The sequence below is a fragment of the Vidua chalybeata genome, chromosome Z (assembly GCF_026979565.1).
Source record: "Vidua chalybeata isolate OUT-0048 chromosome Z, bVidCha1 merged haplotype, whole genome shotgun sequence".
Classification (NCBI taxonomy): Eukaryota; Metazoa; Chordata; class Aves; order Passeriformes; family Viduidae; genus Vidua; species Vidua chalybeata.
In genome coordinates this window covers 68,934,215-68,950,377 of record NC_071570.1, presented here as the reverse complement: position 1 = coordinate 68,950,377, position 16,163 = coordinate 68,934,215, and the positions used below count along the sequence as shown (strand labels likewise).

The 16,163-nt window shown below is 39.5% G+C and overlaps 2 protein-coding genes across 4 annotated transcripts in view; one reads left to right on the top strand and one right to left on the bottom strand.

Annotated features, from left to right (window-relative positions):
• PPIP5K2 (diphosphoinositol pentakisphosphate kinase 2) overlaps positions 1 to 163 on the bottom strand; it is a 46,927-nt gene extending 46,764 nt beyond the window's left edge. The window contains exon 1 of the mRNA XM_053968764.1: positions 99 to 163. The gene's annotated coding sequence lies outside the window, so the exon portion shown is untranslated. The remainder of the gene's footprint in view (positions 1 to 98) is intronic.
• On the top strand, positions 5 to 11,414 carry GIN1 (gypsy retrotransposon integrase 1). Of its 3 annotated transcripts, XR_008435419.1 has the most exons (10): positions 5 to 112; positions 2,122 to 2,166; positions 3,549 to 3,694; positions 4,588 to 4,781; positions 5,641 to 5,946; positions 6,644 to 6,832; positions 6,928 to 7,095; positions 7,534 to 7,822; positions 9,593 to 10,027; positions 10,586 to 11,414. XR_008435419.1 is itself a non-coding variant. In XM_053968766.1 (9 exons), exons 3-9 carry the CDS (start codon positions 3,556 to 3,558, stop codon positions 9,889 to 9,891), a joined length of 1,584 nt encoding a protein of 527 aa, XP_053824741.1. In that variant the 5' UTR covers positions 5 to 112; positions 2,122 to 2,166; positions 3,549 to 3,555; the 3' UTR covers positions 9,892 to 11,414. The 3 variants fall into 3 exon arrangements, 2 of the variants coding, with proteins under 2 accessions (XP_053824741.1, XP_053824742.1); XM_053968766.1 differs by having other exon boundaries at positions 9,593 to 11,414; XM_053968767.1 differs by lacking the exon at positions 5 to 112 and adding an exon at positions 398 to 485 and having other exon boundaries at positions 9,593 to 11,414.
• Positions 11,415 to 16,163: the final 4,749 nt, after the last annotated feature.

Genomic DNA, 16,163 nt, shown 5'->3' with positions numbered 1-16,163 from the left:
TCCGGGGGCGCCACAAAAGTCCCGGGGAGCCGCCGGGGCCGTGGCGGTGGTTGGTCTGGCCGGGAAACTGTGTCCCCCGCGACGGGCCTTGCCGGTACCTCTGCTGGAGCAGGTACGTGCCGGCGGCACGGTGGATGGCCCCGGGTGTGCCCGACGGGCCGAGAGGGCGGCGGGGGGGCGGTGGCGGGAAGCAAAAAGTTCGCGTTGGCGTCGCCGCGTGCATGCGCGGCGTGCGAGGCCCAGGGGACGGTCACTCGTGGCCGTCGCTCCCGGCATGCCCTGCGCGGGCGCGATGCACTCTGGGATGTGTAGTGCTGTGGGCGGGAGGGAGGATGCGGAGGCGCATTCCCGAGGGGAATCAGTGGAATTCTGAATGGCGGCTCACGGTACCGCGGGCGGCTAGACGCGACTTCACGTGCCTCTCCACCCAGTCTCATTGGCGCCCGCCCCAGCCCTCTGTCGCACTTGCAGAATCAGGGAGGAATGTAGGCGAATCTGTCAGTCTGATTTACACATTTTTGGAAGCACCTGGGTTTTAGAAAAGCGGTGTTTTGAAGCTGTGTGCTGGAGACAGCCTGTAAGGGACCTGGAGGGGGATTTCTTACATCAAGGGAATGCATTCAAAGAAAGAGAACAAGTTTAGACCAGATATTAGGAAAAACATCTTTACTGAGAGGATGGTGAGGCACTAGAACAGGTTGCCCAGAAAAGCTGTGTCTGTCCCATTTTGGAAGTGTTCGAACCCAAGTGGGTTTGGGGCTCTGAGGAATCTCATCTGGTGGAAGGTGTCCCTGAACCTGGCAGCACTTTGGAAGTTCATGATCTTTAAAATCCATCCCAACTCAAGCCATCCTGTGATTGTGATTCAGGGCTCCACAGGCAATTCCTGTTTCTTGTAGGAACAGCAGTCAGAAGTAGGGGAATTTGTCAAAAGGTGGACTAAAATAATAGTTTTGCAGTTAGGATTGTGTTTGTCTGTAGGAGAAAATGGGCATTAAAGGATGAAATAGCTTAGTTTTAGCAGGTGGGATTATTTTGGCTAAGCCACTAAAGCTAAAGAGCACTGGTTATACAGAAGTTTCATTCTCTTTGCTAAAATATGTTCTTGTGTATGCTTTTTGAGCTTCTAAGGTACTAAAAATGGATAGCTGATTTTATGTCTTTGATTTTTAGACTACCAGATGCATTATGAGTACTGAGAGACATAGCATATGAATTATCTGAATAAATAAGAAAACCAGAAGATTTTATAAAGGGCTGTTTTATCTGGCATTTTTTAGGAGTAGGCTAAACAAAGTAAATTAGGTGGTGAGGGAAAAGATTAGTAGGGGCACAAAAAGTTAAATATCCAGGAAGGAAGCTCATATTGGGCAGCAATCCAGCAGACTTAAGTACTTAACAGTTTGCTGGATCAGGATAATACTAGATTAATGTATGTGGGTGCTACATAGCACATTCTTTCCTCATTGGCTTACCTAAGCTCTTTAAAATGCTTATAACAGAAACTGCCATTGCAGAAATGTGGATAGCATGTCTGCTTAGCAGAAGTGCATGCTGTTGTCCTGTTTTAGAAGTATTTTGTTGCTGTGCAACTTCATTTTATTAAAATGGGCAGTTTGAGGCTCCATGGAAAATATTTGCTGCTTCAGGCAAGTTTCAAAAAGTAATGGAAGAATAAAGATTGTTCTGTAAGGTCTTTTCTTCCCATACATGAAAGTCTGTGTCAAGCCAAAAGAATCCATCATCCCTGTGGTTAAATGACAGGTCATACTGGGCTAGTTTTGACTTCAGGTAACTTAAGTGCAGGACTGGCCTTGAGGAGGCCCCTGGGTAAAACTTGAATGTGTGCCCCTGGCAGATGGGATATTTTAATTGCCCTTCACCAATGTTCTTTTACTGTCAGAAATACTAGTTAATTGACTTTTTTTAAAAATGGAAACATGAATTTACTTAGTTTTAGCCTCACCTCCTTTTCTGCTGTTAGTTATCCAATTTACCAGCTCGGTGGGTTGGTTTAGCATTTGCTGTCAGATATAAATTTACAGGAAACTATTGTGTGAGAACAGTCCTGTGTTCTGGCTCCTCTCCTTCCCTGTTCTGAAACACTGTCTTTCTTCACAGGTGAGGTCGTGGTGTTGGGAAGTACATCTGTGTTAGTTCTCTCAGGTATGAAAATTTTACTTTCAAGCACTAATGCTGGATGACAAGAGACTTGGCTTGTTTTGAAAACCAGCTCTATGTTGTATAAAATGAAGTATTCAATGAGGCAAAAGTCTTGTCACATTTTGAATGGAAAGTTCCTGCCATGCATTTGCCATTGCCAACAGCAGTGCTTAGCTCAGGGTGCAGGTTCCAAAAATAACATACAGCATTTTATTTTCTGAGAGGAAAGGATGAAATGAAAGCAGGCATAATCAGTCTTAAGAGGTCTTTACCTCCTTCCCACCACCAGCATAGTAACGGTAGGTCAGAATCTATAAATTGAAAAATAGACATCTTGTCCTAGACATTTTGTTTTCAAATAGCATCCCCACATAGTGAGATGATGTGCATTCCAGAGTGACTGGATACTGTCACTTCCCCATAATTATAAGCCACTTAGCACATATGGCAGACAAGCTAATTACGCTTTTTAGCAGGCTACATAATGTCACAGTCTGGTACTGGAACAGTGCCAGAAATAAATTTACTTAATGCTGTGGGTAAGAAATAAATTTACTTAATGCTGTGGATAACCACTATTCACTATGAAATTATGACAAGGCAGACCCCAAGCATGATCTTGCTCCTGCAGACATTGATGAAAGCAGGATTAAACTGCTGCCTCATCTATGCTGCTGGAAAAGTTTTGGAAAAAAACCAAACCACTCAAATGATATAGAGGCTGCATCAATAATGCTGCTTGTGAATATTTCAATTTTCATTATTATATAATTATTTTGATTTTATTCTTGCTAAACCCAAACAGGTTCTGTATCAGTGGCTCATTTTACTAATGACATTATTGCTTATTAATGTATCAGGAAAATCAGCTTGGGTCAAGGAACGAATTGTTACCTCGCATGCAGTCTGGTTTGGAATTTCAAAATCCAATTGTGTGATTAATTAGTGAAAAAATAAATTTCCTTTCCTTTCTCTTTGGGAAGTTGTTTTTTTTTCTCTTTGCCTATGTAGTTTTTTCTCAGCTAAGATGGATCTTTGGACAATCTCAAGCACAACTGAATTTGAGAGGTATCCAAGAATGAGAAGAACAATTTCTTTCTCTCTGATGCCATTTCCTTTCCCCGTCCAATGACTGTAGTAAAAACCTCCATTGTGTGGAAATTTTAAAATATAGTTTGACAAAATCAACTCTGCTTAGAACAAAATTAGTGTTTCAGGCAGTGCTCTTTGTTGCTAAAGTTGATGGTTGATGTGTATAGTGGGTGGTGTCATCTCTTCTTAGGGGCTACATAACCAGGATGCCTCTGAGCTACAAAGAAATCAGTAAAAACTTGGCAATGTGCTTCTCTGACATTTTATCTAATAAATTCTGTCAATTTTTTCAGATTGGCAATGGTTCGTAGTGGAAAAAGTGGTGGGCTCCACCTGAAGCAGATTGCATACTACAAGCGAACAGGGGAATATCATCCCACAACATTATCAAGTGAAAGAAGTGGAATCAGGAGAGCTGCCAAAAAATTTGTTTTCAAGGGTAAAATTTTTCCCTCGAATTATGCTAAAAATAGATATTAAGGTGAAGATTTGCTAATATGAAAAAAAAGTGAGAACTTGCTCTGCGCATTCTGTGATTTTAATAAGCATTCTCTATGACACAAATGTTCTGCAAATCCCTGGTTAATATATAACAGGATGTTTGTAGAAATGGAAGCTCAATCTGCTTTAGTCCATTCCAGGACAGGTTTGTTAATCTATATAAAAGCCAAACCTTGTTTTATATATTTCTTTATACTGTAGAAATATGTAGTCACTGCTATCCATTACTGAAGGGATTACAGAAAGGGAAACAGATCTGCAGCTAGAGACAAGGAATGCTCCATCCAGTCTGGGGGATGACTGGCAGAAGTACAAGGACAATTTTTCCATCAGTCACCTGAGAGCCTGCAGGCCCTTCCCGACTTTATTGCAGCACTGGGAGATATATGAGCCTTTACGAGCCATTGTAGTCTGCTGTGCTGTCTCAATCCCATTGAAACTGCCGGTGTTGTGTAGAGAGAAGGTAGGGAGGAGTTAAATCTTTGACTATCAGTGTCAGGTTGCTGGCAGGCACCCAACAGCTTCACAAACAAGGGTTTCAACACTCCTACCTCCCCTTTCCAACCCCACTGTTAGTTTGTGTTTCAGTCAGATTTCCTATGGGAATGCTGTTTGCATTCTGACTTGCCTTTGTAACTCCTTGTGTCCAGATAATAAACATGGCTGAACCAATGGCTCTTTGGAGGACATAATTAAAATATTTGTAAACAAAAAGATATGTTTACAAAAGTGAACTTATTGTAATAATTCTATTCTGACTCACGCTCAGTAGTTTAGTAAACTAAACAGAAGACAAAGCACTTGCTTATAACTTGCTGGTACTTCTTTCAGAAAACAAGTTGTTCTATGTTGGAAAAGACAGAAAACAAATGCGCCTGGTAATTGTTTCAGATGAAGAAAAGAAAAAGGTCCTCGAGAAATGCCACAAAAATGCTGCTGGCACTCATCATGGTATATCAAGGACACTGACTTTAGTGGAGTCTAATTACTACTGGACCTCTGTAACAAATGATGTCAAGCATTGGGTATGGCTTCATAGCTACAGGATACTTTATGTAGTCTGTTACAAGTGTTTGGTAATCCTATGAACTTTGGTACAGCAAGTGCCCAGGCTGTTTCACAAGGAGGAAATGTAAGCTTGCAATCACACTGCAACTGGTCATCTTGGCAATGCATGGTGTTTCTTTTTACTCTTTTACTAGTTTTTACTCTTTTACTGGCTTGCACACCACTATGGTGTGGTGGGGAGCCATAATCTCTTTTGGTAGGCAGCGCACATCTGGTCCCTGAGAGAGATTTCTTGTGCAATGACTCTCACATATCTTTGTTTGAATGCAATGTGCCATCACAAGGATGTATGACCAGAGTAGCTGCTAGCAGATAAGAATATGAAAATGGTGTCTCTGCTTTACAATAAGTTGTGGGTGCTCTGTCCCATAGGTTAAGTTGTGGTGCATGGAAGATAACGTATACTTCCAGTGTTTTTCAGCCACAGCATACATAGATGAGCCAAAAGGAGAATGATTATGACTTCCTTTCACTCCCAGTTGCTTCCTACTTCCTTTATTATTTATTATTTACAGATAGTATTGGATTTTAAAATTTGTACTGTGGACTTGAAAGAGCACAGTGCTTTCAGAATGGAGAGGATTCAGCTATGAGTTCTTTTACATGTCCCTCTCCTGGCCTTCAGTATCATTTGCTTTTAGTTTGGTTTTATGCTGTTTCAGAAAAATCTAAGTGTAAAAAATTGTAAGAAAAGTGATAAATTTGTTTTGCATTGCCTGGTCTGACCTGATTTACAGAGAAATAGTGGCGATGTATGATTCTGATGGTTGTCATCAATGTTTTCATTGATAACACCTTCCCTGATGTCTTCTCTAGGTGCATGCCTGCCAGCATTGCCAGATGGCAAAGAACATAGCCACCAGAGTGCCCAAAATACACCCTATCAAAGCAGAGGACCCATGGACAGCAGTCACTATAGAGCTAATGGGACCTTTCAATGTTACCAATAGAAGTCACAAATACATCATAATTATGACAGATTTGTTTACAAGATGGACTGTTATCTTACCACTGTATGATACTTCAGCAGCTGAAATTGCTAAGGCAATCATAAATGTGTTTTTCTTATATGGGCCACCTCAAAAGATGCCTATTGATCAGGGGAAGGAGCTTGTTTATCAGGTAATTATTTACACAGCTGGTTAATAACTTTTTTTTGGTTGTTTTTTCCCCTCAAGAAAAATACATTTTCCCATGTATTAGATTTGAATTTTAGAATTTTTTTGAGAAATACTTTAGTATTTTTTCCTTTAATTGAAAAAATAAAGATGTTTGCACAATACAAAAAATGTCAAACCAATTATTTGCAATTGTGATGCTATGCAATGTTTCCTAGGACTTTATTCTTTGTAAAAAGAGCAAAGTAAAATTATTTCCTGGCAGTGATAGTGCAGGTTTTGTCACTCACTTGGATTGGCATAAATTTGTACACTGCATTCTGATGTATGTCATTCATCCATATTGCCCAGTATAGCAATAGCTAAGGGTATTTTTGATGTTGGCTTATAGTGATTATGAAGGACTTACCACACTGTTCCTTCTAAGAGGTGATGAAATCATCAGATTGTGACATGGAGGTAATGACAGATTGAATCAAGTGGCAAAAATGTGGTTAGGAACCATCAATCACTGGCTCCTAAGCCCTACTTAATGCTGTAGGTCTCATTCACAGTCCTGGTGTGTTCTGTGCTAATATGTATGTAAGATTTTTCCTAGTCACCATCATATCAACCAAAAGGGTGGAAATCTGAGGTTTTTACTTGAAATGGAATACAAAACAGGAGAAATGTTCACTAATTGTGTTTTTCTTCTTTTGAAGATAAATGAAGAACTGTTTGCACTGTTTGGAATGAAGCAAATTGTATTGTCTTATCCTCAGACACACGGCATTAATGAAAGAATGTCCAAGACAATCAAAACTTTTCTTAATAAGTATTGCATGGACCATCCAAATGATTGGGATGAACATTTATCTGCTATAGCCTATGCTTTCAATTTGACAAATTTGGTATGTGAAGATTGTTTTTCTTTTGACTGAAGTCCTCCAAAATGTCAGCAAAGCTGTATGCTAAATTTGCTTGCTTTTGGTCCCCATATAAATAGGAGCCAGATCAAACCACCCCATATTTCCAAATGTTCAACCGTAACCCACGTGTTGTTGAGCCCATGAATATATGTGTGGAAGGAGAATTCAGTAGTTTTGCCAAAATATTTGAAGCAACTAAAAAACTCAGTCAAGTACTGGAAGAAGACAAAACCTCAGGTTGCCAGGTAAATGTTATGTATTTGAATTTTACTAGTAAGAAGACTGAAGATAAAGATGAAATGGTCTGAGGCGTAAAGTATAACTAACCTTTTAAAATAATGTGGGAGTTTGAGTGGTAGTTTTTAGTTTGTTTTCCTTCCCCTGTGATCCCTTAATTTCAGTGTAACACGTGTATTTGGAGGGAGTGACCTTAAAAGAGACTTGTCAGAAGTTTATTATGTCTGACTTAGAGGGCAGAATAGAGAAGTTGAAAACTATTGCCTATGGAGTAGTGATTTATTAAGATAAAAGCAATTTCTTCATCACTTGTCAGTCCCACATAATTACAAACTACACACATCTAAAACCACTCAATGTCATGCTTAAGCACTGTTAACCAATGCTACAAAATTGCATTATTACTTTTGGAAAAAGAAAAGTAATTCACATTTTTCTTTCTGTAGGCAGATAAAAAAACTTCAGATGAACAAAAAATCAGAACCAAAATCACAGTCAAAAGGAAGTCAAAACAATTAAACACCCTTCAACTTAAAGTTGGTCATGAAGTCCTCAGGCAAAGAAAAAACTGGTGGAAAGATGGTCGTTTCCAGTCGGAATGGATTGGTCCTTGTATCATAGATTACATCACAGAAAATGGCTGTGCAATATTAAGAGATTCCACAGGATCCAGGCTGAAAAGACCAATCAAGATGTGTCACCTCAAGCCATATATAAGAGGGTCCAGTGAAAAAGGTGTATATAATTGTTTTTAAATTTGTATTTTAATATATGTAAAAAGAGTTGGGGTTTTTGTTTTGTTTTTTTTTAACTTCTCTGTTGTGGTGTTGGGTTATTAGGATGAAAACCAGTGGGAGTTATGTTAGCACACACAATAATGTAATAGCTAAGTAAGGAGAATAGTGAGTGTGAGTGACGCCAAACTATGCAGAGCATGGAACAGAGCTCATGAATAATGTTCAAAGTATTTGTAGAAATAGCCTCTATTAAAGTTGCTTTTAATCACTGGCTTGGATTCATGCTGGCTGATAGAAGTATAAGAACATGCTAGAAGTATAAGCAGGCTGACTGGTATTCAAGGAGCATTTTCTGACTCTATTTCTATTTTGGTGTAGGCAGAATTCACATTAATTTTGCTTGTGCAATGGAAACTTTTTTTTTTTTTTACAACATTGGAGTGTCTTCTAAAGCCTTAAAATAGAAAGACTACATCAGGGAACTGATTTTGTAATAGTTTATTTTAAATTGTCCTATTAAAGAAGTCAGCATATCTCTTACCAAAGTAAATAGAATTGTCATGCTCTGTGGTAGGATGGTTAGAAATTTCCAAAGGTTTGGATTACCAACTTCTGCTCTTTGTCTTACATGTTCAGCATGCCCTTTTGCAAATCAAAACAGCAGCAGCTGTTTCTTTTCTGCTCATACTGTCTTTGAGTCACCAGAGGCATTTCCAAAAAAATTAAATACTTAGTATACAGAAGATTTCTATCACAGAACAAGCTGCTTTTTACTTCAGAGTTCTTGAAGAGCAGAACAATTCCCACACTATTGGCACATGTGATCAGACTTTGGTTCTTGTAAATAGATAAACTACATTGAGATGGTAATTTTGTCCATCACCTCTTAAAGCTGAGAGATCTGCAAAGCTGAAACTAATCTTGAATTTCATGTAAAAAGCTGAAATATTTATGTCAGTCATCAGTTATGGATTTTACAACTAAGATACTGATTTCATGTCATATCAGGAGGGCTCTACTTTTTTTTGGATAATCGCTCTGTGCCTCCTGATTCCTCATTAAATTGCTGATAGATGAGGAGGAAGTCACACACCTATCAAGCATGTAGATAATGAACAGCTATTACAATAACTTTTGGTAAATTGTGTCACTGTATAAAAATGTGAAAGTAGTGGTCTTTGGAGTATTAGAGCCTAATGTGTTTACAGCTGAATACTGCAAAAGCAGTGCGTAAACGTAGAATTCCCTTTTTCAGGAAGTGACTGTCTTGGTCTTGGCTGGGATAGATTTTGGTTGTTTTGTTTTTGTTTTTTTTTTACTTTACTTACTTTTTAAACTTTTTATGGTTTAAGGAAAGCCTGTTGTGTGTTGAACTAAGATTTCCCAGCGAGAGCTTGAAGAAACCACATTTATCCATGTGCATGCACAAAATGAAAGAATCTACATATCCATTTATTCAGGCCAGTAGTTGTATTCAAGCATTAGTTCAGTAGGTGACTGAGACAGACATCAAGCTAATCATCGACTTAGGAAAGAAAAGCTCTAAATGTGGATCATCACAGGGGTTATTTTGTGGATGTAACAAACATTTGATGTTTGATGCCAAACATTTGATCTTCAGTAAAATTGGGAAATTCATAATCAGTTTGCTGTCACTCAAACATTCTTGTCCTCTTTTGGAAATTGTTTTGAAAAGTAAGTTAGCACCTCATTAGCATTTCAACTATGGCTTCAGAGATCTCACCTAGCGGCTACTTTCCTTTTACAGGCAACCATTACATTCTACAAGGTGCAGTAGTTTTTGACCATGACTATATTGGCTTATCTGAAAGATCTAATAATTCAAGTCAAGCAGACTCTGTTGCTGAAAAAGAAATAAATGCCTACAAAAGAGATATCATGTCTGCTGTACAGATTCCACCTGCAGCCTGCAAAGACCAAGAATCAGCAGATGGCAAACATGAGTCTGAGCTGAGAGAAGATCATCGCATTGAACCAAACACTGCAAAGCCAGAGCAATGGCCTTCATCTTGTTGGACCCTTCAGACAAAGACAGAGGATACTTAAGCATAGTCTTCTATCCTTGCCATTTCCTTGCCAAGCAGTTTGAAACTACTGTGGAAAACTGAAAAAAAAAAATTAACAGCTCCAACTTCCTTAGCCCAATCCACTTTACTCCTTTATGAATCTAAGAGTATTTCAGGTATCTAATTTGTCTGGGTGTTAAGAAAAAGCATTAGTAAAAGTACATATTCTGATCATGCATTTAAATTCCATATTTTGTTGGTAGAATGGCAATGTGGCCATGCCTTACTGTTATCCTCTCAGGACACAATGCATCATTTCACTTGTAAGGACCTTTTCCATTTAACCATTGGATGACTCATTCCTAATGTGCACTGTGAGAATAATTAAACCTAGGCAAGTTGGTGTAAATTTTCCCTCCACTACAGAGAAGCTCATGTCTTCCTTTTCCTGTTATATAACAGTTTTCTATTCATTCTGGGAAGCTGCAGCATCTGACTTGTACAGCTTTTAATTTCTAATCCATTTAAGTTCTCACAAAACAATAAAACTGCCAAAATAAAAATACATGTAGTGTTCTATGCATGAAAGAAACAATGAGGGCTTCAGCTGTTCCCTGCTCATCAAAAGTCTACTAGTGTAGGCACTTTTAGTATCTCAGGCATGTGAAAAAATCTTAAGAGCATTTAATATTAATATGTGCTTTTTCCACAAACATCTGGTTTCTCTGTTACAGTTACCTCTTCACTGAGCCTGTGCATGTTGAGAGATTTTCCATGGACAGTGGGCTATGAAAGGTGAAGCAGTGGTATTAACTTGTTATCTGATTTCCTTGAGTAAGTTGTTATTAGTCTGGACTTCCTGTTGAGAAAACTGTTTCTCAAAGTCAGCATTCTCAAAGTCAGGAATTTTTTCAGCACAGGAATTTTTTGATGTGGAAAACTGATGAGTGGAAGTCAATTTTTGTTGCTTTGGTTTTGTTGGTTTGGTGGTTTTTTTTTTTTCTGTTGTGGTTTTTTTTTTTTTTTTTGTTTCTTTTTTTGTTTTGTTTTGGTTTTTTTGGGGTTTTTTGGGGTTTTTTTTTTTGCTTTTTTTCTTTGTAGGGGATTGATTTGAAGAAAACCAGCAGAAAACTGAAAACTGAATTGAGGAGTTCAGCAACTTATGGATGATGCTGTGGAAGATTTGATTATCTTGTTCTCTGAATTTGTGTGTTCCCTCTAATTTCTGCTCCTGAATGTCATGTGACTTCTAACACAGGTGGAAGAGAGTACTATTTATTAGGAGTTTTCAGTTAATTTTAGGCAATTAGATGTGTCTGATTAGGTACCTACCTCCTACAGAAACTTACATGTACAGTACAGTATGTCTTTAATATCATGGGATGCATCTGTGTGAGAAAAGAGCTAAGCACCATGACAGAATCCTATCTTAAACTTCAAATGAAAAATAATTAATACTCAAACTATTTTGTGTCTTCCGAAAATGCAGTTTTACAGATACAGTTTTTCTCCACCAAGACTTCAGAAAGAGTCTTTCTGAGTACATTGTATGTATGCATACACATGGAATAAATATTTATTTTTATATATCATCCTTTTGAAGAAAATATTACTTACAGGGATAAAACTGGAGAGTAAGGCATTGTTTGTAAGATTCATTTCTGCTTTAGTAGCTGCAAAAGAGAACCAGCCTCTCTTATTGTTTTCTTACTCCAAGTGAACAGTTCCTGAATTGTGCAAAGCTGTTTTCTGCAGTAGCTCTGGGGTAACGCAAGTGCTGTAGAGTTGTTAGAGCTACACTGAAAAGAAATAAAATGCTGCAGTGAGAGAGTAATCGGGAAAACACAGAAACATTTAACATACTGTGTACATTTAACATACTGCTGATTGCTCGGGCTTCCTGGTAATTTTGTCTACTGTATTAACAAGCAGGCATTAGTGACTTTACCAGTGCACTGAAATGTAGCCTTCTGTGCACGGGGGAGGTTCATTGAAATAAAATACAGGGTTTTCAAACTATTGACATGAAGAACATCACTGGAAAATAGAAAAGAAACACTGTTTGGCCAAAATTGACACACGGAAGCAAGACTTAGCAGTGTCTTCAATAAATGGGTACTCTTCTGCTGGCTTGCTGGTTATATTGGTAACAAAACTGTGTAGAAATTTTGAATGAAAAGCAGCACACCAAAAGCTTTAATTTGAAGAGGAAGGATCTTCCAGATAGAAGTAACTAGACAGTAAACTGAATTTTAAAGCATTTGATTCTAGAGCAGTTAATCCTGAGAGATGCATTCCCTGGTCAGTTCTCCTTTCAACTTGTGTGTAGATGAAGGGATCTGCAGCAACCTTGCTGCACTGGTAGCAGAAGTAGGTATGCCAGTAAACAATAACTGTTGTAGGAAATACAGCATGTCCCCAGTGCCAGGCAGTGCTGCCCTGTTACAGGCAACTAGTGAAGTGGTGAGCAGATCACTTGGATACAAGTTTCTCTAATTCTGTATTACCACATACTACTCATTACTCACATGGGTGAGCCTTTTTTAGGTGCTTGAGAAGCATCTCAAAACTCATCAGCAGAACTGGAGCATTCAGAGCTGCAGCTGATGGCAAGAATTGATGCCTTGAATATGTAAAGTGATATCCGAGTAAGTGGGTTAAAAGGGAATAAATCAGATTTCACAAATTCAGTACCTAAACTTAGTCGATTATTCCTGGCAATTGATGCCTTTAATTTCCTTACGCCTCACTTCCCCCTTCTGTACAGAGTAACACCATATCAGATTCCTGACAAACGGCAAAAAATACTCATTATTCTTCACAAAGCTGGCAGACATAGTGATAAAAGCCACAGTAGAAAAGCCCTTAAGAAAATGAGTTCTGGTTTGTGCAGCATTTCAGTGATATGCAGTAAATAATACCTGTGCTTCCCTACCAGATTGATTCTGAGTCTTCACCTAGTCAGAAACATCATCCACCGCTCCCATAGAATAAAGACCAAGAAGAAGGAAAGCAGAGCGCATAGTTATGGTGTCATACCGGCAAACATTTTTTTTAGAGTCTTAGCTTTCGTGTGTTCGACTCCAGAGGGAGATGTTCCGGATTTGTGTCGGAGCGTCGGACGCACGGTGGCAGCCTGGATCCACGGGGAGCTGCTGCCCTGCCCTTCCGAGGACTTCCTTCCGAAACGATGTAAGCAGCAGAGTTTTCGGTAATTTTCACACGGAATTGTTGGTAATCACGGGAGCATGAATAGATTTCTGAGAGCAACATGACCCGCATTTTGTGAAGGCTGAATGACTGACCTGTCGTGTGAGCCAGAGTACAAAAATACTCTACTTGTGCTTTAGGTGGTTTTATACCACAGCTGCCAACTGTGGTAAACTTTCAGTACAGCTTTACACCTTCCAAGCACCTTTCAGTACTCGTTACACCTCGGTTGCTGTGAGCAGGATCTCCCAGGCAAGTGCCTGGAATAACGCTATGTTGCGGTGTGCTTTCATGGTTTACCCCTGAACCCTGTTTTTTTCCCCTGAAGTTGTCTTCCCAGGTGTGTCAATCACTCCTCCTTTCCCCACCCTGACCCCTGCTGAGCACTGTCTGTCACTCCTGGCATTCCAGAAGTGCGTCGAGTGATTGGCAGAGTCAAAGGATGCCCTCCACCCCCGGGGGGGCATTGGGCCATCCAGGTGTCCTTTCTCCCTTGAGACCTCCTCTCCTGTACCTGGTTGGTGGGCTCCTTATCCCTTCCCCATCCCCTCCCCCAGGTAAAAGAGAGGGGAAGCCCGCGGTCCGGAGAGTTCTGATGGAGCAGTGGCCGCATTCAGAGGTCTTCAGGGAGTTCTGCTTGGAGCTGTTGCTACATTCAGAGGCCTGCGGGCCAGAATAAAAGCTCTGGATTAAACCCTCCATCAGAACCGACTCCTTTCCTTCATCATCGCCTTAAAGCTTCTCCGGCAGAGGGAAACCTGAGGAGCGGACCCTCAGCGAGAGGAAGCTCCATCCCGCCGCCACCTGAGCTCCAGCTTGCCTGGACTTGTCTCCACGCGCCCAGCTGTGACATCCAGCTAGCCAAAAGTGTCTCTGGGGTGAAACACTACAGTGACCGCCTTTTGGTCCAGCAGCAGGGGCCTGAATAGCCAGGCCATGTCCCTTTCTCGATATTGGAGCCTCCAGTATAACGCCATGCCTCCACTTCCTTATGTGTGGCACAGTGTGTGTGACCCGAGAGCCGACCCGAGGAAACATGGCAGAATTGTGGAATTCAGTCCTTTTTCCTGCAAGTAATTTTCTCTTGAGCAGCTGTTGTAGGACGTGTCATGGTTGAAGGAAGCAGTAACAGAGGGGAGAGGGTACTCAGAGCACTAAGGATTGCAGTGAAATCTGCCCTGAAATCCTAAGTACCACCTTTAGCCTCTTTGGCAGTTGCCTAATCTCTATTCTGAAAAAATTCTTCAATTCTAAATAAAAAGAGTAGAAAATTTAGGTTTGTCGTATGTCTCAGAAAAATAAGTATAGTCTGTAATTAATAATTTCCCTAGTCTGCTGAACTGTTACCACTGACTATTTTCTAGGAATAAAATTACTGCATCTTAAACCAGTTCTTTGGCATACTGCCTACAAGACTACTGTCCACACGTCACCTGTATATTTTCTAAAAGCTATACAGTGAAATCAGACAGATCTTCACTTACAGGATATCATGCTTCACATGCAACTCATTAATAAGAAATATGTGTAGAATGGAGATAAAGAAGCAGTTAAATTAAGTGCCTTCATGACCTGTAGTATTTAGAAAAAAATCTAGTGCAGCTTCCAGATTGACTACCATGCAGTATCTCTCCAAAATACATGTCTAACAATGCCAGCTGAATGTTCTTTTAGGTTTTTTTAGCCACCATGTCCAGAAGCAGCAAGAAGTTTGCAGGTTTTGCTTCGGTAAGTAGCTATCACTGCAGATTTTAAATTCTCCTCTACACTGTCAGCTCCTCTCTTTTCTTCTGCCAGTAATGCTTAGCTATACAGACAAATCTAATTTTTTCCCCATTACTGGAAAAGAGCCTAAAGAGCAATTACAGTGTAAATTTTACTAACAAATTTTGATAATTCACATTAAAAAAATATTTTCATATTTAAGAATCAAAAAATCCCAACAGGTAAAGGCAAATCAGGGTGCTAAAACTGTAGGGTTCACTAGCATCTGTTTTACATAGAAAATACAGTGTCTTAATTTCAGCTCTTATTTTTAATTTACTTGAATATTTGGATCTGGTTTTGCGTTTTTAGTGAACAATACAGGAATCCACACAAACTGTGAACTATATAATGACATAGTCTTTAAAATTAGAAAGTATGTCCTAATGTGCAATTAAGTAACTGAAGTTGCTCTTGAATTGCTCAGCAGTGATGGTCCCCACAACTTCTGCTAATACGTATGAAATTTCTCAAACAAGTTTTCACATGTGTTTTTGAATGGCAACCTAAAAATCTCCAAGCCCCTTCTCTGTAGCATGGCACATGCTTAATCCTAATCCATTGCAGCGTGACAGCCATATCGACCTAAAGACTCTGATAAAACTTAAATAAATCTAGTTTTGGCAAGGAAGAAGCTTTTGCAATTCACCACAATGATCTATAAATCCTCATTAACTCTACAGTGCACTGCTTGATTAGAAATCTACTTAATCAAGATGCTTCCCAAGGAATCAATTTACACCTAATGATACTTGGTGGCAAGGACAGCTGCTTAATTAGGATTGTAATTTCAGTTAATTGGGACACCTTCAGGTGATGTGGGTGACAACCTGTGTGTTACAGGTCAGTGCATCCTCCCCATGGCACCTTGCAGTTGACATAGTCTGCCCTCACTTATGGCATGTTCACAAAAAGGTACCAAAAATTATCCAATGCCACTTGCCAGTGGATCACAACCACATCCCATAACCCTGTAAGACTTCCCATGGGTCAAACTATTTAAAACAGGGAGATGCTTAGCTACTTGGTCAGCCTAATTTTAATGAAAATATTCAGCCCCTACAATAGCCAAGATTATTCCTTCTTAAAAAGGCTTAAGAAAAGATTAATCAACAACATGTGGAAGGCAGTACCACATCTTTTAAATCTTAAATTCTGCAATTACATGTTGTTCATTAAAGAATAGTCTTAACTGGAGCAACTGCTGAAAACTAATTTAAATATGCTCTCTAAAATTCAGACTGAATAACCAGAATTCAACATGTAATACAATAAATAATATTAGCACACAGAACCTGTTAGGATGGAGGATGGTCTGCTGACTTATTAAAATGAGAA